The 24,288-nt window shown below is 55.1% G+C and overlaps 4 protein-coding genes across 4 annotated transcripts; 2 read left to right on the top strand and 2 right to left on the bottom strand.

Annotated features, from left to right (window-relative positions):
• Window positions 1-5,628: 5,628 nt before the first annotated feature.
• On the top strand, window positions 5,629-10,589 carry NCS57_00076300 (uncharacterized protein; the record flags this gene model as incomplete). Its single annotated transcript, XM_053050842.1, has 3 exons — window positions 5,629-5,882; window positions 6,232-6,450; window positions 6,527-10,589. The coding sequence occupies 3 exons, from the start codon at window positions 5,629-5,631 to the stop codon at window positions 10,587-10,589; spliced, it is 4,536 nt and encodes a 1,511-aa protein (XP_052919357.1).
• An 803-nt stretch (window positions 10,590-11,392) lies between these two features.
• NCS57_00076400 (uncharacterized protein) lies at window positions 11,393-14,194 on the top strand (the record flags this gene model as incomplete). The annotated part of the gene is made up of 2 exons (XM_053050843.1): window positions 11,393-13,064; window positions 13,116-14,194. 2 exons carry the CDS (start codon window positions 11,393-11,395, stop codon window positions 14,192-14,194), a joined length of 2,751 nt encoding a protein of 916 aa, XP_052919358.1.
• A 1,348-nt stretch (window positions 14,195-15,542) lies between these two features.
• Window positions 15,543-16,427, bottom strand: NCS57_00076500 (uncharacterized protein; the record flags this gene model as incomplete). Its single annotated transcript, XM_053050844.1, has 1 exon — window positions 15,543-16,427. The coding sequence occupies one exon, from the start codon at window positions 16,425-16,427 to the stop codon at window positions 15,543-15,545; it is 885 nt and encodes a 294-aa protein (XP_052919359.1).
• Window positions 16,428-22,679: 6,252 nt separating this feature from the next.
• NCS57_00076600 (WLM domain-containing protein) lies at window positions 22,680-24,178 on the bottom strand (the record flags this gene model as incomplete). The annotated part of the gene is made up of 2 exons (XM_053050845.1): window positions 22,680-23,992; window positions 24,046-24,178. The coding sequence occupies 2 exons, from the start codon at window positions 24,176-24,178 to the stop codon at window positions 22,680-22,682; spliced, it is 1,446 nt and encodes a 481-aa protein (XP_052919360.1).
• Window positions 24,179-24,288: the final 110 nt, after the last annotated feature.

Consider the following 24,288-nt stretch of genomic DNA (forward strand, 5'->3'; position numbering starts at 1 on the left):
CTCTCCGCTGGTTCTCAGCCACCGAGCGGAGAGGCGACGCAGGGCTTGAGGCTAGATGCAAGCCTCCATGATTCAGAGACGACTTGACTGGCTGATGGAAGATGCGGCTGGCTGCTCAGTTTCAGCCCCCATTAATGACGAACTTGTTTCGAAACGGCTTTTGGCTGGTGTTGAACGGGATATTCACAACTAAATGGTGATAAAGGTACTGGAGAGTTAGAATAGCAACTCACTGATGCCCGGCTGGCTGTGTTCACATGCGATCTCAAGAAACTAGATCATATAGTCATTTCGTATTGGCATGATGATATTACCGTAGTGGTTGATGAGTTCTGTCGTAGTGACTGAGAGTGGGAAGGAAGCCTAACAGGCAGCAGACAAGAGAGCCTCTCAATGCAACTCACTCCGAGGAAACCTGCCCTCCGCTGAATTTGACAGAGACGAACTATCCTCTTCACGCACATAATCTTGCCGTCTCTGCTATCGAAAGTAGGTTGCAAAAATCGAGACGTTTGCTCACACTTTCGTGTGTTGGCGTTGACACTCAGTTTTGAAGGTCAGTTGCTTGTCCCAAGGTGATATTCATCAAGTCCAAGGCAGTGAATAGACTGCAACGGACATCTGTGGGAAACCAGGCCTAGAAAATCTGACTCAAGCCCGGGATGGGGGATGCCCCGAGCCTGGATGTCTACTGAATGAAAGAGTTCTGTAGACAGGCGGGCTGCATGACTATTGCGTTGCGAATCCAAACACGTGTTTCCTTGCTAAAAGCCTACCTGAAATATGAATATGTTCTAGTTCAAGTTTTGTACGTAAGTCTACGAGAGAACGCGGCTTAGATGTATATAATAATGGCACATTGTAATTAAGAGTGTGGTGGGTTGATATGGATGGCAACTTGACGAGGAAGCTAGGCAGTAGGATCAAGACTGAGTAAGCTAAGTCACTGCAATAACTAGTTATCTAGCAAGTGAGTTTTATTCCCGTATGATTATTAATACCATTATTGAAAGGGATTCAATAGGTTATGGTAAGTAATCTTTAACTCCGAGAACAACCCAGTACCTATGCAAATGTTGGAGGTACTTCTGTGACTGGATGCTGATAACCTGGACTCCATATGATCACAATCGCAATTCTGAAATATGGCCAACGGTAAGGAACATGCCTGCAAAGAATGCCATAGAAATGGTTATACCGGCACTCCCATATGAACTCAATTCAATTGCCGGCATCTCAACCTCGGAGTTGATATGCATCCATTCCCACGACGTTGCGGCCCGCTAGACCGTAGCTGCGGGCGGACCCGCATCAAGAGGGAAAATAAAGGGTCGGATCGACTGCACCTCAGGGACCAAAAGGTCACTCAATGCAGGGGCCAAAGAGCAAACGTGGACGCTAGAGGGCGACCGTGGGGAATCTAACAAGACCAATTCGACTCTTGGATGCACGCTGGCGATGATCCAAATCACAACCACATATCGCGACGTCACAGTCACCACGGGCGATGGGACACGCTCATGCCTTGGACCCGGCCCGGCTGATGCGTTGTTGAGGCGGCCGATTTATGGCTCGGCACTGGATGACAAGCAGAGCAAAAAAAGGGGAGGCTCATCCATGGCAAACATGGAGAGCCTGGCTCGCTCAATGGCAAATGAGGAGCTCCCTGCTCGATTCGTCCTCATCACACTTGGCCATCACACCGCTTTTGCGGCGACTCTGCTACGTACGTAGTGATGGTGGCATATCATCTGGGCGACCATTCCACTGGGTGAACCGGGCGACCGTGACCTCGTCAATTGTCAATGATGCGTGCTACTTACTATATTCCCACGTGTCCCTCAGGAGATGCTGTGTTGACAGCTGGAGCCCAGCATTGTCCGAGACCAGCTGGAGGAATTCTGGCCGTCCCCTGGGCACGCGAGTCAAGAGGCTGAGAACCCAAGATTTACGCAGCATTCTATTTTTTCTGCGGAGCTAATAGCAGAAGAAATAAGCCCTCTCAAACATTTGAACATGACCCGTGTTTGAGAAGTTTTAAGATGGTGTCTCACATCTCGGTCAAGGATATCACAAAGGCACCAATGACACGGCCCCAGTCTCTTTGTCAAGCCTCACTTGGCACATTCTGCCGTGCATGGGCGCGATAATTGGACGACACGGGGACGAGATTCAACCTGAGTCGCGTGAGACATTTCTCGTGACGAGAAGGTCTGTCTCTTGTTTGCTGCAGGGAATATGTGAGAAGATGAATGCCCAGGGCGCCACTACGAGAAGCAAAGCAAATGCGATGCATGCGACTTCCGGTTGGGTTTCCTTTGCCTCTGCAAATGAGGCTTGAACCGATTACCCGAGTGTGACGATTTGGAGGTGGCTTGCAGTTGATTCAGATGCGCCGTCGTGTTTCTTGCCCTGGATACGCGCCCAATGGACGCCTCATTGCACATGCTCGATCCAGACTGCACGTCCACAGTACCTACATGTGCAGAATTGCTAATAATAACCTCCTCGACAATCCGACTCTATTGAAGCGCCCTGTGTTTCTGTCAAGGTTCAAGAGTAAAGCCGAGCTGTTGTTATTGCTGCTGCAGCAGGTCACGTCAGTGCTCAACCTGGCGGCTAACCTGAGTGGCCTCATGGGAGAAAGAGCCCGGACGGAGCCTCTTTGATGGGATGGGATGGATGGGTGCATCTCTGGGATCCGGGCCACCTTGAGATGGACCACAGATGGTACCTGCAGCAAGTGGACATCCATTGTCCTTCAAGTGACCGACTGATGGTAGGACACGTGCGGCCTTCTGGCAGCTGCATTCTGTACTCGAATGAGGGTTTTGACCAGAGACATGGATGCTGCTGTCCGTGATTGATCGATCGATTGACTGACTGCCAGTCAGTGCTTGTTTGATTCATGACTCTGTGAGACGTGGAGCTTTGTTCTTCAATATCCATGGACGTTGACCTCTACAGTAGCAGTGCTAACGCAACCTGTATGCAGTCCAGTGGGCCTCGTCTGCCGTGCATTCTCAGGCCATTCCATTCCATCCATTCCATGGATCCATATCCCATCCCATCCCATCCCATCTTGTCCAATCCATTCACTGCGTCTCCATATCCCTCCCGCCCAGAATAGCAGCATCATCATCGTCCGGACTTTCTCTTGCTGTTCCATCCCCTGCGGCGTCTTCTTCTGTTTCTCTACCGAGAGACGACGCCTCACAAATCCTCCGCCCGGCGACCCTTGCCCCATCACAAGAGTACCTCGCGACCCTTGAGGACCACCCGGCGCGTTTGACTCTGCTGCATTCGGCAAGGAGCTGGGCTTGGGGGCTTCACTGGGGTCCGGCGTCATAGCGGACCTGGAGCCTCTGATTGGGGGGAACATTTGTAGGTCGTCGAGACGTCAAGGGGACCATGCCCGCCCAGGGGAATCCACTTTAAATTAAGGCCACCCGCAGTCTGATATTTGGGTCAAACGACCTGTACCTCCGGAATTGAGAGAAGACAAATCGAAAAAAGGGATCCATCGCTGGAAAACGTGCCAGCGCTAACAGAGGGCCATCAGAATCTCCCGTCGTGAGCTAGGTATTATTCCGCAGTCATGGTAATGAGCCTCGGAGCAACTCGCGTGGCTGACGTGAGGATCCTCAAAATGCATCTTGACACTACACTATCGCAGAGGCATTGCTCATTCACCCCCTTCAAAACACGGAACGAAACACGTTTTGACATTTTGCGCTCTCCCCCTGACCAACAACTTTGGGCCGAGCGTGGATTCAGCCTTTGGCACTAGAACGAGCGTTGCCCTTTTGTAACGGGAGAGACCTCTCGCAACGTCCCGTCATCCCGCCGCAGTCTGCGTTCCAGTCATGTTGCAGTTTCCGTTCCAGCTCCCGCCCCAGGTTCTAGATCTTTGTGGCTTTTTCCCTTTCCCCTCTGGCCCAGCCTCCTTGGAGTGTGGTAAGGTAAGCCCACGGTTTCTGTCTGAAACGACGGGAACCATTCGCCTGGCGTGGTCTAATCTTGGAAGAACTGTCTAATCTTGGGATTTGCGGAAGAGAGCAAAAAAGCCATCGGGATAAATCAACAGCCATCTTTTTTCGATGGTGGAATTAAATAACTTGTCAAATTGTTCCCCGCAGCAGCCGCCCGCCTTGCGTCAACTCCAGGCCCAGGAACCCGAGTCAGCCAAGCCCAAGCCCAGCGCCAGGCACAGGTTCACAGCTCGTGATCCACAGTTCCGCAGCTGGGGTGGCGCTCACATCGAAATCCATCCAGTCGACGATTTTCCTTCCTCCAGAAGAAGGCGCCTCATCTTGTTAGTGGCAGTTAGCGGAAACCTGACCTCGGCGCCGGGGTGGCACCGCTCCTCGTGCCCTTTCTTGGGGACCACCGGCCGCCGGGTTACCCCTTATTCATTGTTCCTGTCAATGCCGTCAAAGTATCCTTCCTGCATCAGAACATGATGCTCTACCTATTCCGACTAGGCGCCCGGGGGGGACTCCTCTTCTGTCTGTGCGATGAAGGGGGGTCATTCTCTGGCGCCAGCTCGCTCGCGAAAGAAGAGAAGGGGTCTTCTGTCCCCCCTTGACCCTTGTCCTACCTGCCCGTTGCTCAGAGCTGTTGAGCCAAGTGGACGAACGACTCCATCGTCTCAACCATCCTGCGTGCTCAGCCGATCTCTGCTGGGGTCGAATGTTTGCTTGCCCTGAATCACCACAAAATCTGCTGTAGAAAACGGTGAGACGACGACCCGTTCCATGTCAGCGGAGATGATACGTAGAGATAAAACCTGCCCCAAGGCTATCAAGGCTAAAAAAAAGGAAGCGTGGAAAGTCAATGATTCAAGCATTCAGCTATTACCGTTTTGGCGGCCGTTTCTGCTGCCCGTTTTTTTGCCCCCTTTCCGAATTGGGTGGCCGCACTTTTGGTGCAGTCGGGTGCAGTAGTCAGTCATGGAGGCAGGTGCAATAGGCAAAACCACCAAATCAGCAAATCTCCCCTAGGTCGTCTCTCCAGAGACGACAATCCCTACCTCCCTTTTACCTCCAACATCCCTTCAGCGCGGGCTTTCTCTCCCTCTCTCTTCTAGCTGCTCTCGACGATAGAGCATTGTATTGTATTGTCCCTTCCATGCCCTTGTCCGCCCTGCGTCCGCTGCCGCCGTTCGCTACAGTGCCCGCTGCCGCCCGTTACGCCTGAGGTCACCTCCCCCCGTCTCCGTCTCCAGTCGTCTGGCAAATCCACCTTTTTTCTTCCTTTCGCGACTTTCCTTGCGACAAGGCTTCCATCCCAGCCGAGTCGTCTTCGCCTGCTTCAACCCCCAGTCAGCAGACGATACCAAACTCCACACCCACCGAAACCCGCCCGTCAACCACGCAGCAGCGGCCCTCTGTCTGCTATTGATACTCCCGTCTCTGCTATTACTACTACACTACGCTGTACAGTGCCAGTGCAGACTGCGCCTGCGCTTGCGTTGTGCTCCGTTGTATCGCGGTTACAGTTGCATGTAACCTTGCTCGGGACTATTCCCACCGCGCGCCAGCCGGCATCTTCGAAACCTCACCGTCCCGGCCTGTAACCCATTGGCTGATGCATGCCTCCCGGTGCATGACAAAGACGTAGCGCACCATGTCGCGGCTTGCGCTCCAGAGTGCTCAAGCCTCTGCTTCTGCCTCTGCTCCTGCTTCCGACTCTGTCGATGTTGCTACCACAACACCAGTCGAGACCACCACCCCAGCTTTCGGTTTCGATCACCACCACAACCTCAACCGCGCCGCCTCCCCCTCCGACGTCCCCGTCGATGATAGTCCAACCGTCGGTCGCATCATACACTCTAACCCGGCCGTCCCGTCCCTCGGCTCGTTATCCTCGTCGGGTCCTAGGTGAGTGAGCATGTTCGTCCCAAGTCTGCTCTCGGTCCCCTCTCCACACGCCCCCCCCCCCCCCGGCCGTCGCTGACCCCGGACCTCCTCCTGGCCCCCTTCGCCGTTGCCTCTCACAATCTCTCCTCTCCGCCACACATCTTTGCTTTCCGTCATCTTTCAACATTGATTACCTCCCCTACCTCGTTCTTCTTTACCCCGGGTTGAATGTTGTGCGAGGCGAACACTGTACTTCGTGCGCACTCAACCTGCCTTTCCACATCTGGCCCGGGTCCATCTTGCGCTCTGTCGTGCAACATTTCACTGTGCTAGATCCTCTGTCGCCTTTCTGACACGCCTGGATATCTAGATCCCCTCGACCAGCCATCTCCAGTCCGCTTGCAACCTCGCTCAACTTTCCGTTCGGGCCCACGAGTCCAAGTCCGAGATCCATCAGTTTCCCTCTTCGACAGACTCCAACGCCGACTTCTCTAGCCGAGCAGGCCGCCAAGAAGACGGCTATTGTACGACAGACCTCGTTTTACAGCGACTCATCCGACGAAGGATCACCAGAACCCCGGAGCCCTAGGTTCGTCTCAAAGGCAGTGGTGCAATGTACCACGACCATCCGGCCTCGGGCGCCGCAGACTAACACCATTCTACAGACTGGGCTATCCAGGTAGTCCGAATGAGTTACGAACCGTCTCTGACCCCGTGACTTTGAAGCCTTCCCAAGGCTCAATCTCGAATCCCCGGCCAGTCATGGCTGGTCCGGTAGCTGCGACTCAGGCCGAGTCCTCCAAGTCCATGCCTCGAAACTCGTCCATCGACTCAGCGATTTCTGCAATCTCAATAAAGTCGGGTCCCAATGGCAACCAGGATGGTCAACATGGCGCCTCTGATATTGCGAACCTGATCAAGACGGCGGGAAGCCCCGAGGCACTCATCCAGTATCTGCTCAAGGAGAAGCATTCTCAGTCGCAACAAAATGGTCAGCTGTGGCGCCTGGTCGATAAGCAGCGAGCCATGATCCTTGGTCTCAACAAGGATCTCGAAAGAGCCTTGAAAGACAAGGAAAAGTACAGGAAGAAACTGAAGGAGGTCATGGCTATTCCGGCTGTTTCTCAGACCCCCGTTGGGACTGGAAAAGCTCCTGCTCAACCTCCTAGACCCTCCGCCCCCCGAGTCGACATCGAGCGAACAAAGGAGCAAGCAGTAACTCCGGATTCGCCAATCCTCGAATCCGACAGCCCGAAGAATTCTCCGATTGATATCAGCATGGCACCATATCCGATTACACCACCGGCCGACCAGCCCAGTGCTCCTCATTCGGCAGTGGGTGAATTGTTGAATCCTGCACACTCGATGCCAAAGCCTCAGGATCACGCTCTAGACAAGTTCGACCACGAGGCAGAGGAGAGGGCCGCCGACCAGGCCCGTAAGGAAAAGAGCGAGGAGCCTCTCAAGGACATTGCGTTCAACATTTCCATTCCTCCATCGCGAAGCCTGCCTAGCGAGCCGCCGAAGATGCCACCGCCAAAGCCTCCGACCGGACACCTCCCGACTGTTGCTGTTCTCGAGGCGACGCCCAGGACTGATGAAGGATTCTCGCAGTTCCCCGCGCTCCCGCCGAGAAAACCCCCGCCTGCGCCCCTTCAGTTGATTCAGGATAAGAGACCAAAGTTGAGCCCTTCGCCCGAGGAGGAAGAGACAGACTCGGACTACGATGATATCCTGGAAGTTGACGAGATTGTCGACGATCGACGCGGCCGACGAAGAACGCGGGAGGAGGACGACCGGGAGCGAGAAATCATCGCTCTCAAGGAAGCGGCTGCACGCAGTGCATCCAAGAAGAGCAAGTCTAGCCAACCTGGATCCCCAAGGGACGTGCTTCCAACATCTCAGTCAGAGTCTGAAACAGCCTCATTGGCACAGATGCTTAACGCGCCCAAGGCAAGGGAGATCCCTGCGCCTTTACTGAGCCCTGGCTTGCCTGCCAGCCCTCGCCCTTTCAACATGAGCTCGCCGCCTTTGTCCCCAAGGACCGCGCCCTTCCAAGCTGCGCCTTTGTCACCGCGACCCCCTCGGGCGCCTATCCCATTGCCTCCAAACACTCCCTTGGCAACACCAGGAGCAACCCCAGCCAGGACACCAGCGACCGCACCCGTTACCGAGGATCCTACATCGCCGAAAAAGCAGCCCACGCAGGAAGAGAGTGTTGGCTACGCGGATAAGCCATCGACGAGAATGTCAACTCCCACCGAGCGAACGGAAGTCTACAAGGGCCTGGTCACGGAGGAATATCCTGATCTTCTCCTTCCACCCAACGCTCTCCCCTCCGTCGAGGTTAAGGTGGCCTCATCGCGAATGAAGCCATCTAGAGCGAGCATGCTTTCGCTCACGCAGCTCGAAGAGGACCCCGTCTTCACTCTCGCCGTCATTTCACGCGCCGATAACGGCGAGCTCTGGCGGGTCGAGAAGGACTCGGCATCACTGACGAAACTGGATCAGCGATTGAAGCAATTCTCTTCATACAAGGCAAGGATGCCGGAGCGCTCATTGTTCAGTGGACATGCACCAGCCAAGCTTGATGCTCGGAGGGCGATTTTGGAGCAGTTCATGGATGACCTGCTCAACACTCCGTTCGACACGAACACAGCCGTTGAGGTCTGCAAGTATCTGTCGACGAATGTGCTCCCGCCCAATTCTGATGATACAGGATCTATCGGCGACTCAGGATCTGAGGTCAGTGGCTCCAAGACTGGGGCTGATGGACGGCCTCGGCGTAGCGGTTACTTGACCAAGAAGGGCAAGAATTTTGGCGGTTGGAAGGCGAGATTCTTTGTTCTCGATGGACCGCATCTGAAGTACTACGAAGTACCCGGTGGCGCTCACCTGGGAACCATCAAGCTTCAGGGTGCGCAGATTGGCAAGCAATCTCAGAGCAACGACAATCAATCCCCGGCTCGCGGAGCCACTGGCGAAGATCTCGACAACCAGTTCCGTCACGCGTTCCTCATTCTGGAGCCTAAGAAGAAGGACTTGAGCAGCCATGTCAAGCATGTGCTGTGCGCCGAGAGTGACAGGGAGCGAGATCGCTGGGTAGAGTCGCTTCTGCAGTGGATCGATTACCGCGATCCAGACGACTCTGAACCGCCGCCTTCCAGAAGTGGCCCAGTTCACGACCGACAGACATCGTTGGGTGAACGTGCAGGCGGAAACAAGGTCCGAAAGGGGCCGCACAAGTCTCATCACCATCCTTCCGACTCGGATACCCTGATCGGTGTTCGATACGGTGACACTCAGGCTGGTGATGCCCCTCAACTTGCAGCCCCTGCGACTCCTGCACGACCCAAGACTTCTGGCGGTTTGCCCGATCACCACCACCACCACGGTTTTGATAGCCTGTCCTCGCAGACTGGCAAGCTCATCTCGGGTCCCAAGGACCCACAACCGATCTCTGATGCTGGTGCTTGGGGCAACAAGACAGGTCTGTCACTTCCGACCAACGATGAGAAGAAGCAAAGGAAGCGAAGCTTCTTTGGGTTCGGTCCAAAGACACGCTCCTCCTCTGAAGGACAGGACTCGCTGTTCGGCGGCAGTGAGGGCGGCTCCAACGCAACGCCGCCGCAGAACGCGTACCAAGGTCCCGTTCGGCAAGCCTTTGGAGCTCCCTTGGCAGAGGCTGTCAGATACAACTCACCCACGGACGTCAACGTGCCTGTCCCGGCTGTTGTCTATCGATGTATCCAGTACCTGGATGCGAAGGACGCTGTGCTCGAAGAAGGAATTTTCCGACTCAGTGGATCTAACGTGGTTATCAAGCAGCTCCGGGAGAGGTTCAACACTGAGGGAGATGTCAACTTGGTGACTGATCCACAGTACTACGACATCCACGCCGTTGCTTCTCTGCTCAAACTGTACCTGCGAGAATTACCGACGACAATATTGACAAGAGAGCTTCACATGGAATTCTTGTCAACGATTGAGATTCCGGATCACACCAAAAAGATTGCCGCGATGAATGAGCTGGTTCAGCGGCTTCCCCAAGCCAATGCCACCCTGCTCAAGTATCTGATTGGCTTCCTGATCAAGATCATTAATAACGCGGACATGAATAAGATGACTGTGCGCAATGTCGGTATTGTCTTTTCACCCACGCTCAACATTCCGGCACCCGTCTTTGCCATGTTCCTGCAGAATTATGAGGGCATCTTTGGTATTGATCCCGAGGTCTACGAGCTTCCATCACCCATCTCTGAGCCTGACCTGCACGCTGGCGGCTTCCCTGATGCACCGCCACGATTCGAGCTCCCTACTCGACCGTCTACATCAGGAGGCGCCTCTCCCCATGGACAAATGCGCAAGGATTCGATCCAGAACTTGAAGCGGTCCACCCCTACGCCTCCCCTGTTAATGAACAATCCTGCAGTACGGGCGTCGCCTCCATCGAGTGCCTCCAGACCAGGCTTCGATCCTTCAAATCACTACGACTCACGACCACTCTACGATGGCGGATATCGACCACCTTCTGGACATGATACCCGCGGCGGATATGACCGGCGTATCTACCAGGCTTCACACGAGGATCTCGGCAGTGCCTCTGCAGCGTACGACCAGAGCTTTGTTCCTAACCGACGCCGCGAGAGCGCCATCTTCATGGGCGGCATCGTGGGACCGCATCACCAGGGATCAAAGAGCCGCCTCCGAGAGGAAACGCGATTCTAAACTGTACATGTGACTGGTGTTTTTTGTGTTTTGCTATTTGCAACATACCATACCCACTCGTTTCGACACGCGATGATACCAATTTACGACGATTCTATACTATTAATATTTTTTCTCATTCTTTTTGCATCCTGGAGCGGAATCAACGGTGCCTTGAAGAGGCGTTATTGTTACAATTCGGAGTGCTATTTGCCTTGTTTGTCCTGGGTGGGAGGGGAGGCTCTTGGTTGCTTTTGCTAGTTCACGAAGAGGCTGCCTCGAGAGACTGGGGAGATAGCACGTGCATAATCAGCATGCGAGACCCTGCAGTGGAGTTTCAAGAGTTTCAGGATGCCGGGGAGGCTGGGTGGTCGGTCTGTCTGTCCGTCGTTGACAAGGACAGTTGAAGTATTTCGACTTAGCATGGCGTTTTGGATAGTTTGCAAGCCACGTCAAGTTGGCCTCGTGGTGGATGGGAGTTGTTCATCCATTCATTCACTTTGGGGACGATTGACGACTCTTTATGCGAGCAAATGGGTTTGTTTTGAATACTCTCGGCAGACTATTGTAATGAGAAATGTCTCCATATACACATCATCTTTTACTGATTAGTGATGCATCACATTGAAGGTGTCTTGGTAAAACATGGGGAGCGGAGGATAGGAGGCGATGCTCCGACGGCTGCTTAGTCATACACCCTTTTCAAGGTAGTCCCTCCCGGAAACGTCGGAGGACGGGGCCAAAGATTGCCGTGCTCTCCATCGCAAGCGTCATGAACGGCCAAAATCGAGACTTGACCGGCCGACATTATCGACGAACCCCCGATGGAATTGGATCCTCGACTCGGAGCAAGCAGCGGCGAACGAGCCTCTTCATTGACCAACAACAACAGCTCCGCTGACGGAATTGTTAGGGCGTCGCCGTCCCGCCATGAGCCTCCCCCCAGTGGCGCCGCCCTGATGTCGCCAGCTCACGACGCGCACCATGACGCCGTCGACAACAACGGCGACGGCGCCGATACACCCGACGCGCCGACGGGTCTGACACCACAACAGCAGCAGCATCACGACACCGATCCCGATGGAGGGGACGCCAAGAGGCCGAGGGCATGCGAGGCGTGTCGCGGGCTCAAGGTGCGCTGCGAGCCAGACCCCAACGACGAGGGGCCCTGCAAGCGATGCCGCAAGGCTGGGAGGAGCTGTGTGGTCACCATGCCCACGCGCAAGCGCCAGAAGAAGACGGATAGCAGGGTCGCCGAGCTGGAGAAGAAGATTGATGCCCTGACGGCGAGTCTGCAAGCGAGAGCTGCGCCGCCTGGGGGCCACGGACACGGCGTTGGGGGCTCGCCGACCGTACCATACAAGCCCGATCCTGCTACCGCCGCGACCCCGGCATCTTCTTACAATATCGCCTGGAGGAACCCCAACCATTCCCCCGCCTGGGGGTTACCTACACCATCACATAGTATTATGTCTACAGCGCCAACGACGGAGCAGGGTGGGAGGCCGGACCGACCATCCCCTAGCCAGCCGATGGGGGCATCCAATACAGCGACAGCTGGGCAGAAGAGGAAGTTTGAGGGTCGCCAAGGTCCAGATGAGCACCAGCAGCAACAGCGTGCAGAGGAGACGCCAGCAGAGGCACTGGCATCGTACCTGACGAGGGCAAAGGGAGGCGACATTGTCGAGCGGGGCATTATCAGCATGGAGAAAGCGGCCGAGATGTTTGCGCGGTATAACGACCACATGATCTTTCACCTCCCCGCCGTCATCTTCCCGCCGGGCTTCACGGTGGCCGAGCTCCGCAGGACTAAACCAACGTTGTTTCTAGCCGTCATGGCTGCGGCGACGGCTGAGTCGCCTGTTCTCCAGAAGACATTGCAGAAGGAGCTGATGCTCGTCTTTGCTGAAAAGGTGATGCTCGCGGGCGAGAAGAGCCTTGAGATGGTGCAGGCGCTCAACGTGGCCGTCATATGGTACTGGCCTCCGGAGCATTTCGAGGAACTCAAGTTCTACCAGCTGGTGCACATGGCTGCCGTCATGGCCGTTGACATCGGTCTCGGCCAGAAGGTCAAGCAGCGCCGTGGCAAGGTGATACCTGATAGCTGGCGCACTGGTCCCATTATTGGCCCGACTCGGAGATGGGCTCCGCCGGATCCAACGACCATGGAGAGTCGCCGGACATGGTTGACGTGCTACTTCTTGGCGGCTAACACGTCTATGGCCCTGCACCGGCCGAACCTGATCCGCTGGAACCCCTTCATGGCTGAGAGCGTCAAGATCCTCCAGTCTTCACCAGATGCTGCGCCAACCGACGCCTACTTTTGTCATCTTGTCTGGACTCACCGTCTGTCAGAGGAGGTTGGCGTCCAGTTTGGTCTCGACGATCCTACTGCCAACATCAGTATCACCGACCCAAAAACCCAGTATACTCTCAAGGGGCTCGAGCAGGACCTTAAAGACTACCATGAATCCATTCCTGCAGATCTCCAACAGTGTAAGTTAAGTCCTAGTCCAGCCACCTGGAACATGCATTGACAGACTTTAGCAACCCTTCAGATGAGCTTCAGTGTCTTGAGCCTCTATATGCACGAAATGGCCCTGCATTCAACTGCTGTGGAACCCTTGAGGCCTCCCTTCTCAGCCGACTCCCTCCGCGATGGCCTCGTGAACAACGAGAAGCTGACGGCTGCTCATATTAGCGCAATATCGACATGCCTCAGCTCTATCGACAGCCTCCTCAGCGCGTTTCTCGCCATGGACGTCTTCAATGTTCGCTGCCTCCCCGTCTTCAACTTTGTCCGCGTCGCCTACGCCGTTGTAATGCTCATCAAGCTCTACTTCTCAGCCTCGGCGCCGGGATCGGAGATTGGTCGCATCTTCAACAAGAACGACATGCAGGTCGGTCGGCACCTTGACGCCCTGCTCGACAAGTTCCGCGCCACGGCGGCTGATGATCGTTGCCGTCCCGCCGCAAAGTTCCTCGTTGTCCTTGTCATGCTGCGCAGCTGGTTCTACAAGCAGTCCAAGGCTGAGGCTAAGGAGTCGGGTTCAGTTCCTCCTACACAGCAGCAGCAGACGCCCACTCCAATTAATAACTCGTCGTCGCAGCCTTCAGAGCGCCCCTCGACCGCAAACACCCCTTTACAGCTCCTGTCCGAAGTCGCTACAGGTGCCGGCGCCGGCGCCGCTCCCCGGAACCGTGATCCCTCCGGCGGCCGGCCCTCGGTACTCGGCTGGGGCACGGCCATGCCGCAGCCCCCGCAGCCATTCTTCCACGACAGCACCCAGTCGGCCGACACGGCCGGCTCTTCGGGTTCCTCCCTCCCGCCCCCGGGCCCGGCCACCATGTCCCAGCTGGAGCCGCCTCTCTCGGCAGATCTCGCTGCGGCTATGGCACCCGTCATGCCCACCCTCCTGCCCACCACGTCGGGCGTCGGCAACGGCTTCAACGCCGCCGACATGCAGGACTTTAGCCTCGCGCCCGGCTGGGACCTCGAGGGCATGGGTATGGGCATGGGCTCACAAGGCATGTGGGAGGACGGCATGCGCATCTTCCTCGACGAGCCGTGGTTCAACGACGTGTTCCAGGGTCTTCCCGGGTCTGGCAACATCTTTAGCTTCTAGCCCGGTCTTTTCTGATACCCGTCGCAGCAAAAACGTTTGACGCCTTTGCCGCCCAGATCAAACGATGTAGACTTTTTTCTCTGTAACCTTTTAATCCTTCACAACGCCCCCCCTCCATCCTCTGGAACGCTCCCGAGTCGCCTCATGCACGATGCAGCCAGCTGCACGCTCCGGAGTATCCGTCTTAGCGCTCGTTGCGGCATGTGGGCTTGCACGTGGGGAGAGCGGTGTGTGGTTGTTGTTTTTTTCTCGGTCGGGTTGATGGATGGATGACTTGGCTCAAGGGGAGCCGAGGGCTCAGGACACGAGAGCGAGCATATCTTTTGATATCGCTTTCACATGCTTTTTTGGGTGCTGGAATCTGGGATGGAGTTGGTTTGGGGTTGTTATTGGTGTTCTAGTTACCCCCGTTTCGGACAGGTCTAGGTCTGTATTAGCTTAGTTGTTCTCTCTCCCATCCACCATGTACATGATATCAAGTAGGGCTCTGAACAGATACTGTAATCGTTATCATTACTTGGCTGGCCAAGGAATCACTCATCACTGCATCACCGTCTTGGACAATTCAAATGGCATCAAAGACCAGTTCCCATTCATTCTAGTGTGGTCTAGACCTTGCCCTCCGCGCTCAACGCCTCGGCTATCCTTCCTCCTGCCTTGATGCCCCCTTCCAAATAGTTACCAGCCCATTATCATGGACAGCCGCCGCCCCAACTCCGCCGCTTCCTTGGCTCGATATCTTGAAGTGGCAAATGCCCTTCTTCACGATTTCCTCCCAGATACCATTTCTTCCCATTGCCGGTTGATAATTGATAGTCCTACACGTGCTTGACGTACCTGTACTCAAACACGAAATCATAAACGCCAGCAATCACCAAGTCCAAAACTCCCCATGCTCGCTAGTTGTCGTAGTGTATTTGTCGTCAGTGTGACCCTTCCACCAGTTCCATCAGAGTATGCTCTGCCAAATCATTCCGTCTTCTTCATTTCCTGTACGCCATCCGTAGATTCCGTGTAGGTTGCAAATTTTGAGCTCGAGTTTTCCAGCGTTTTCCGAGGGACGCTGCGTCCCAAGAAGCTTTCCTTGCTTGCAGAACACATAAAAAGCGCGGAGAAAGTAGCCATGTGTTAAGCGAGAGGGATCTCCTTGGAGGGAAAATTGGCTGAATGTGCAAAGACCGAAGCAAGAACGACATTGCGCAGTGCGGTCCGACATGGTGAAAAACAAAAAACAAGTCCAAGACGGCTATTATAGGCGTCGGACAGTGGTGGCCAAGTGGGCGGGTCGTTGTCATTGTATCATCATCATCATTGTGGTCGCGAGACTCTGGAACCTGTGCGTGACCACTCAGTCCATGTAAAAGTCTCCCTTCAGGATTCTCTCCTGGAAGGCATCCGGCTTGGGCCGCTCAGGCTGCTTTGGCTGATGCTTGACGGAAGCAGCTTGGACCGGGGGCTGGGGCATCTCGGAGACGGACTTTGCCCGATCGTGGATCGAGTTGCCGCGGGGTGGAGAGGTTGACGCGAGCGAGAAGGAAGGACGAGCACCGGTGACGGAGCTCTCGGCGCGAGACCTAAGCTGCTCGGACCAGTTGAAACCTTGCTGGTCTGGGCGCGAATAACTGTCAGATGGGGCTCTTGGATACTTGGTGTTGCTTGCCTGTGGGAGAGAAGAGGCGATGCTTGGACGGCGTGCCGACGACAGAGCGGCCGAGATGCTCGACCCCTGCGCAGGTGAAGCCGCAAGCGACGCCCTTCGTCCACCATGGGCCGTTCGCCCATTCTGAGAGGAGGGAGGAGAGGATGGGCTATTACCATTTCCGGGACTGTTGTTGGGGCGAATATTGCGCATGTTGGAAGTGCCGAAGCTCATTCGTCGGACGAAAGGCGTAGTGGGCGCGGTCTTAGCGGACCCAAAGAACGCATCGTCGTCTTCAATGGCGTTCTCGTCAATCGAGTCGGAATTGTTCGAGTTGGTCGACATGCTGCCCCGTCGGATGAAGGACGTAGTGTTGGTGGGCGAGGTGCCCGAGAGGCCAAGGGTGGTGACTGAGAGGCGTCGGCGGCCAGTATCGACTGGGCCAGAGGCTTGGCCGGGAAAACCGCTGCCATTGGGGACCGAGTTCCCTCGCTGGAACAGATTGGTCAGGGCGGCCTGAGTGATTGATCCTCGTCTGTTGCGTGTGTACATTTCGCCGTTGTTGGTGGTGGTTTGAGCTGTGTCGGTAGACATGATGGGCAAAAATTCGAAACTACCGTCGCCGGTAGTTATAGTCGTGGATACGGTGTAGTATGGGGAGACGCCTACGGCAGTGGCGCGAGAGTGGTTCGAGAATGGTATCAACAGCGTAACACGTGAATGTCAATTGTGTGATGGTGATGGGAAATATGTGGGCTGATGGACGCTGCTTGTGCAATGGAAACACTGGTGAAAATAATAATGTATGAGGATGAGAAGCGAGTAGATGGGCTAGAAGAGAAGAGAAGAGGGAAGAAGGGGAGAGTTTAAGAGTGCGAGGTGGTGATGGGGGGCACCGAGGGGTTGATAAAGACAAAGAGGATGGATGGGAATGGGACGAGGACACAAAATGTGAACGACGCTGATCAACTCTAAAACAGGGGAGCAGCCAGCCTGTTCAATGATCAGAGATCGCCGTTACCAATTCTGGTCAAGCCCAACTCTGAAGAGGGGGAATCAAAGCCAAGTGGGCGGCGATTTTGAATAGCAGCGACACCGGCGGGCGGTGCAGAGACGGATCAGAGTCAGCGTCAGAGTCAGAGTCAGTCCAAGCTCCCCGATATCGAGGGGTCGATGAAAGTCGAGAGCCAGAGGGGAAAGGCAAGCCCCATCCGACCAGGGGTGTTTGGTTAGCCCCGGCGAACGCTTCAACTTGGTCGCTGCAACTTGGTCGTCAGTGGACGTGTCGGCTGGCGCTGAGATGCGCTTGCATTACACGGCGGTAGGTACGTATCGACTAGCTTCTGAGATGGGGCCTGAGACGGTGGGCGACATGGGCGAGACCTGCGGGAGAGATGGGGCAAGATTGTGGACAAGACGGGGGGAAGATGGGGGAGAATGGCAAATGGCCTGGGGGCAGAGTGACGTCGTTCGTGCTGGGTGGAACCTCGTGCCGCGATCGGGCAAGGGTTGGTCGGTCTGGTAGTCAATCCCCTGTCGGCGTCTGCTGCATCTGCGTCTGCTTCTGCGAGGAGGGTTGCCTTCAGGGTTCAGGGCTGTTGTGGGACGAGGCCCTCTAGTCCAGTTGCACGGGAATGGCAGTCGCTTTTGGGTGTTGGCTCTGTCTTGTCTCGCTTCTCTTTTTTTGAGGCTGACTCTTGGCCTGTCTAGGGTGCAAGTTGGTGGAGTGCCGCTCAGCTGGAGGCTAGATCTCGGGGTTTGTCAATTCGACTCGAGTTTCCGGCTCCGAGTCTCCGTGGATGTGATGGACTGTGGCAGCCTTTCCATGTGCTTTTCCTGGTCCCGTTTTGCTGGTACTTGGTGCGAATCCCTGACCCTGACCCGGGCGGCAAATCTGACGTCGATGGTGTTTTGGGGTGGTGGCTCAAGATGTGTGTTTGTTTGGTATCTGAAGATGCAGGCGCAAGAGGCGTTTCGAAGAGCAGAGAAATGGCCTGACTGTTCTCTACCCTTTGTCAAGGGAGAGTGAAATCTGTTGAGCAAGGTGACGTGAGTGAATGAGAAATGAAGCAAAAAGGCCGACGAGGAAGCGAGACAGAGAAGCAGGTACTGAGGGCATCGAATGATTTCTGGAGTTGCCCGCAGCCGTTGAGACAATGACAAATGTGTACATGTACTGTACTTCAACTTCCACGAGGAAGGACCGATGGTCCCGGGAGGCACGCACGCACGCACTCACGCACTCACTCCAATGCAGACACTCCTCGTATCATCCGAAAAGGAAACGAAGGGGAAGTGGAAGGAGCGGCCAAGGGACCATGAGGTATGCGGCTGACGACTAACCTCCATTCCCATCCGCCAATGCATCACCACGTCTCTGTTTCCACAGTCAAATGTTTTGTTCCTGTCCGCGATTGACGGGGGACGATTTTAACCACTTCTAGTTAAATCATCACTCAACAAAGTACCTTGCAATCGGTATCCCTGGACAAAGCAAATCCAAATGAGGGGACGGACGCCTGACAGGACGGTATCAATCAACCGCATTCCCCGGGCGCCTTACCAAAGACTCCGAGTTAAGTTGTCTGGTACCACCTTCCTGGTTACAGTTGTCTCCCGCCTCTCGAGTCTCCTTCCCTTTCTGCATGGCACCTGCCTGCTGCCTCCCCCTCTGAGTTTCTGCATGGTACCTGTCATAATCACGTGGAACTCGTCGTCATCCCCTTTCTGCCAATTTCCATCTTCAAGCCTAAGTTGTCCTCATGATAACCTTGAGATAACCTCCAAGCCCAGCTGCTGCAGCAGAGTGCGTATTGTGGCGCCCTGGATCCAGCGACATGGCCTCGTATGCAAAGCCCATCTGACGATTCGAATTGCCGCCCGTCTTAGCATCTTGCATCTCCACCTGCATTCTTGGTCCCTACACACTCTGCACTTCTGCATCCATCGCCTACCCGACCACAAAACAATGGAACAGATGGACCACGCTCATGGCGGCTCAGGGCAGTGTGGGACCCCCCTGTTGCTCCCCGGAGCCCACGGCTCCACGCAAGCACGCACGCACACACGCTATCGCTAGCGTAATGAAGCCCGACTGCGGAGGACGGGGGTGCCAGAGGGTCCGCCCCGAGAGAAGCCAATCCCAGAGCGGACGAGACGCCTCGTAGGGTCCTCGCAGCGCCTCACAGTGCCCACAGCGGGCAACGCCTCCAGGGCACCGACGTCACCCACGCGCGCTGGAGATGACGGTTTGCTTTTTTTGCGGGGTAGTAATCAAGCAAGTAGATGAAGCGCTGGGACAACCTCGCATGCAGTTTTGCCCCAGGCCCAGGGTCATCTGGCTTGCTGACCTGGTGTTTGGGTTGCTTCGCCTTCCAGGTACAGAGAGAAGTTGACAACGAAGCAGCAAGGCAATGAAAGGGAAAAGGGGGGCTCGTTGGAGGCCTTCATCCCAAGAGTTGGTTGCTTTTGCTCGCGGACGCACAACGGTATGCTACTACAGCACCTACTGTGCGTCGACACGCAGGCAGTCACCCAGTGTTGATCGCTGTACAGTACAGCAGCGCAGCCCGCAGTCATGGAAGGATGAGGACCTTGGAGGGTAATGATGGGGATGGGTGACGCCTCCACAAGCTCTCGTTCGGTCAGCGCCTTTCGCGTCAGATGAGGCCATGTGCAGGACGCCATCACCAGCAGTAGTGGGAGGGGGGTTGGTGGGTGATGATGATGATGGCCGGACGTAACTCAGAGGCAATGGAGCAAGCACACAACTCAACCATCTCAACTTCATCATCAAGCGACGGAGGTGCGTGCTCCTTTGCTATTCTTGGGCAGTCGTCAAGACGCTCCGGCACCTCCTCAAGTTGCCCAACCAACTCTGGCCAAACTATCCGCACCACCACGCCATTTCTTTGGGCATGACTCTTGTCAAACATCTGCCACACACTCTCGCTGGCTTGCTAGCGTGCGGCATCTGAGATCAAGTGATGCTACGATGGTAACCTCCTGCGAAGATGCGATCAGCATCCGTCCATGGTCGGGGTGGGAGCATGGATCCTTCGGCATTCATCAGCATTGCGGTCCACCATAGGGTTCGTCACCATCACAATGTTGATTGATTAGGACCTCAGCCACGGTTGACGAGCCGAGAGACACCACATTCCTGGATTCGCCAATGGCTCTTGGTGGTCTTTTACCCCTTCTGCATGTTCAATTCCTCATTCTTTGTTCCATTGCCCTTCTCTTTCTGATTTACCCTTTTCGCTTTGACCTGTCGCAGGGCTAGTGCCAACTCTACCTACCTAGTCAATCCCCTGCAACGAACTGTTAGACTGCGTGTCGATGGCCACGTTCTTCTTCACCTCATGTGGAACGCACGGCCATGCCATGCTCGATGGCTTCACGATCCACCAGAAGCCACGCTCGTCCCTCACGCAACGCTTCAGTTCTCCGCTAAGGCAGGAAGGCTGCTCCCCGTACGACAGGACTGGCCTGTTGCTGGTCTCTCTCTCGTTTCTTGACCCCTGGGCCAATCATCAACCGTACTATTACCCCGCGTCCATGCACCAGCTCCCGAGACCGGCTCACGGCACCCCGGCCGATGCGTTGGCGCCTCTGCTCGCTTGCTGCTTGGCCTTGGCCTTGACCTTGACCTTGGGCAAGATTCCTCACACCCACACACTTTGACACCCTTTTCTCTGCATTTGGAGTGCTAGATTTAGCTACTGGTGCACTCCATTCTACGACGTTTTTGGGGTTGAAGAGTGCTCATCACTCAAGACCGTTCCAAGGCGCGCTCCAAAAGTGCCTGTCCATGGATGGCTCTTATCTCCGCTTCCACTCACTGGTGAGCGTGTCCCCTTGACAACGGAATGTGTAGACACCATGGTCTCTGGCTCTTTCTGCATCGTTATCAATCAACGGGACTTGAGATCTTCGGGGACCTACACCGGAAACTACACATGTTATTTGAAGCCTTGAAGTCTTGGTCATCAGAATGAATGCTTCTACTGTTTAACTGCCCATTACAACCAGTTGGTTCTCCATCGCCGATTCCTTGTTCCACCCTTGCCCTCGCAGCTCTCTCCTTTCTCCCCAGTCTTGGCCAACCCCCCACCAGGAGATTCGCGAGTTCGGTGGGCGGCGTGGCCCGCCTATCAGCTGTTGCAAGATTCTGATGGTGCCAGTTAGGGTGACACACTTGGACTGGAGACTCTCCACCGTGCCGCAGCGTGCAGCTCACAGCCGAGAAGGAGGGAGATGGGCGGGCGAGACGAGACGGACAGAACGGATACTGTGCTGTAGCTGAATGGGGCGGGGCGTTCCTGGTGGTTGTGTGGGGGTGCAGCAAGGTGTCGAAGCTGCAACACCACGACTTGGCTTGCCTTGCTTCCTTGCGACAAGCCCGCCCGCCCTTTCTTGGGGCCAAGACGGTCTGGACCTCGGTGAGCTCTGCCGATCTGACAAGAACTGCCCAATGGATAGGGAGTCTTGTGCAGATTGCCGTGGAAACTAGCTGCGAGTGTCTGCATCCTCAAGGTTGTGGCATTCCCAGTGCTACACTGCTCTTTCGGGAGTTGAAGGTTGGGAATATCTGGCCTCCCCCAACGTTGACTTGCTTGCCTGTTCTCTCCTCCTCTTTCTCAACCTTTTCCTTTCTCCTCTCTCATCCTCCCCATCGCTCTCCTTTTTCTTACATCTCCTCCATCATAACTCAGACTCTTCCAGTCTTGATCATCATTCCTCCCCTTCATACCTATCATCCATTTGCTTCCATCCACCAAGAAACATGCCTTACTCACCGCCATTCTTGCATGCTCTCGTTCTCTCCTATTATTCGCCCTCGCAGATCCACGCTGCATAGCTACTCCAGCGTAAACGTCCTGTCGCCTGTCGCCTGTCGATGCGCCGCGCGTAGCCTCTAGGCTTTCCGTCGGGGACTCGGCCCGCGCCGCCTGAAGACATCTCTCTCACTCCTCCTCGGGGGTAGTGAATCTCCTGCCTCTTTTCACCGCCGTGACGTGAATATTCAAATTCCGAGCTCACCGACCGTCTTTCTTGGGGCTCCTCCACCCCTCCAAGACGAGCATGTCGCCATGTATGTTCAGCTATGCAATCGACTTACCGTGAAGAGACGAGTTCCCATGAGCATATCATGTAAGTAGCTCTGCCATCCCACTCATGTGGCTAGATGTCTCGGATCCCCCTCTCGCATGTGAAGTATCCCTGGATTTATGAAGCGCCGATCGCGGTCGAGACACTTCACTCCACCAAGGCGCTGTGATCGACCTCCCATCACAGCTCGATCGTGCAGGATCTTGTTGCGCTGGACTGCGCTAGAGTTATGTGAGACATTGGTTAGGATGGTATGACCTTTGGGAGAAGCTGCTGTAGTGACAGCGCTCACAGTCAGTAGGACGTATCGAACGAAGTCCCAGAGGATGGACAAGGAAGAGGAACAGAGGGTTGGTGGAAAGATGAGTTGGCATCTAAAGGGGGTCTTGTCTGAGGCGGGAGACTGAAGTCACGGTATCGAAAGTGGAAGGATATGCTTGTCGTTCATACTGGGATGAAGGAGGCTTGATGTTGAAAGGGCATGATTGTCCGGAATATCTTCAGCCAACTGCTGAATTGATGAATCAACCATGTCTGCAATCCTCTTCGTATTGAACCCTTGTAAACATCCGCTCTCTCGCATATCATATCATTGATCATTCGTGGATATCCCAGAGTGTGCAAACATGGCCGTCAACTGACAACCCATCGCTGACAACCTATCGTACCAACCAACAGGCTCATAGACAAGAGGAAGGAGTTGATGCAGCCCCTCATTAGCCGTACACCGACCTATCCAGCTTGGACCCTTCTTTTCCCACATAGTCCGCACACTCCGCAGTCACTAGCGTTATGATACTGCGTGTCCTTGCACGAGTCGCTCAAACATGCCCACGAGCCCGGTGTAGACGAAGGGTCAAGTACGTTCGCACACATGGCACATGTGAGTGCCAGACCGAGGTTGGCGTACGAACACATGGAGCATGTTGTCTCGGCTGGGCTGTTACGTGAGAGAGAACTACTGCTCGCCTGAGCTGTTGCTGTTGTAGGTAGGCCGCGTTGACTCTTGACCGCCGTTGAGCTGTTGCTAGAGGCATCGTGACGATCTGCGGTGGGCCTCACTGGTTCTTTGATTCCTCCAGACTCGTGATCGAACTCCTTCTTGACCTCGATGGCCGGTGTCTTGGTCGAAGAACTGCTCTTTCGGACGCCAGCGTTTTGTGTCGTTATGGTCCTTAGAGCTTGGGGCTCGGGATATTCTTGCTTGATCCCTCTGATCATGTTCTGAAGCTCCTTGGACTCGTCCCTCGCTTCGGGGTCATTTGCGTCCTCATCTTCGCAGACCCTGACCATCCCTCTTCCTTGTCCATCAACGAGTCTCTTGCCGTCGACATCAACCGCGTCCTTAGAGTCAGCCCCCGCTTCATCTTCATACTCGCTGTCAGACCCGGATTCCGTTTCGTCTTCGTCCTTGGTGGGCTCCGGCTCTGTCTTTTGCTTCTCGAAGCGAGCCAGTGCAGCCGCCGCTCGGAGCTCCCGTCCTCTCATGCTGCCGGCCACTCGAGGTTTAGCCTGGATCTTTTTTCCGCTCTCGAGCTTGACCTTGGTCTCCTCATCCGCTCCTAGTGCGACTCCATTCTTGCCAAACTTCTTGAGAATTCTCCTCTCTTTCCTCTCCTGATAAGATAGTTGCGGTTTCGCTTTTCTCTTCTTCCGCGATCTGTATGTACCTCCACATAGGTGTTCTGGCAGAACGTCATCAGCGAGCACCGTATTCTTCTCCCAGGCGCCAGTAGCCAGGTTGGCACCCCTTCCCCAGAGACCATCTCCAGTGTAATCCTTGGACCATAGGTCGTGCATCTGGGCAGCGTACGAGTTGCGAACAGCCCAAAAAGCTCGTGAGTGGTTCATCTGCTTGCAATGGGCCAGCTCATGCATCATAACCATCTGGACGTAGTTGAACGGCAGCCATCGCCCGGTACTGGGAGATTTGAGGACAAGCTGAACAACTTCGCCGGCGTTAAAATTCCGCCCAACGAATTCACGATTAGGCTCATACTCCTCCAAGGAGGTTACGTATAGGTGGTGTTCTCTCATGATAGGGCCTTGCGACAAGTGTTAGCGATAAGTTGAAGATATGGGGTAACTAGTATCTTACGGCATTGCGCTGCTATTCTTTCGAGGAAATCCTGTGCTATCTTCTTGTCTGGGCCTTCCAAGGGCTTGATGAAGACGATGTTGGGATTAGGCTGCGACTTCTTCTCGTTCAGCCGCTGCCATCCAGCAACCATTGCAGCGAGGTAGTCGTGGCGACCAAGATTTGAGTCGCTAAAGAGGTTGCTATGATGGTCTCCGCTGAATTAAAGAGATTCACGCTGGTTCAACAATAGAAGGGGACTCG

Source organism: Fusarium keratoplasticum, chromosome 1, assembly GCF_025433545.1.
Source record: "Fusarium keratoplasticum isolate Fu6.1 chromosome 1, whole genome shotgun sequence".
NCBI lineage: Eukaryota > Fungi > Ascomycota > Sordariomycetes > Hypocreales > Nectriaceae > Fusarium > Fusarium keratoplasticum.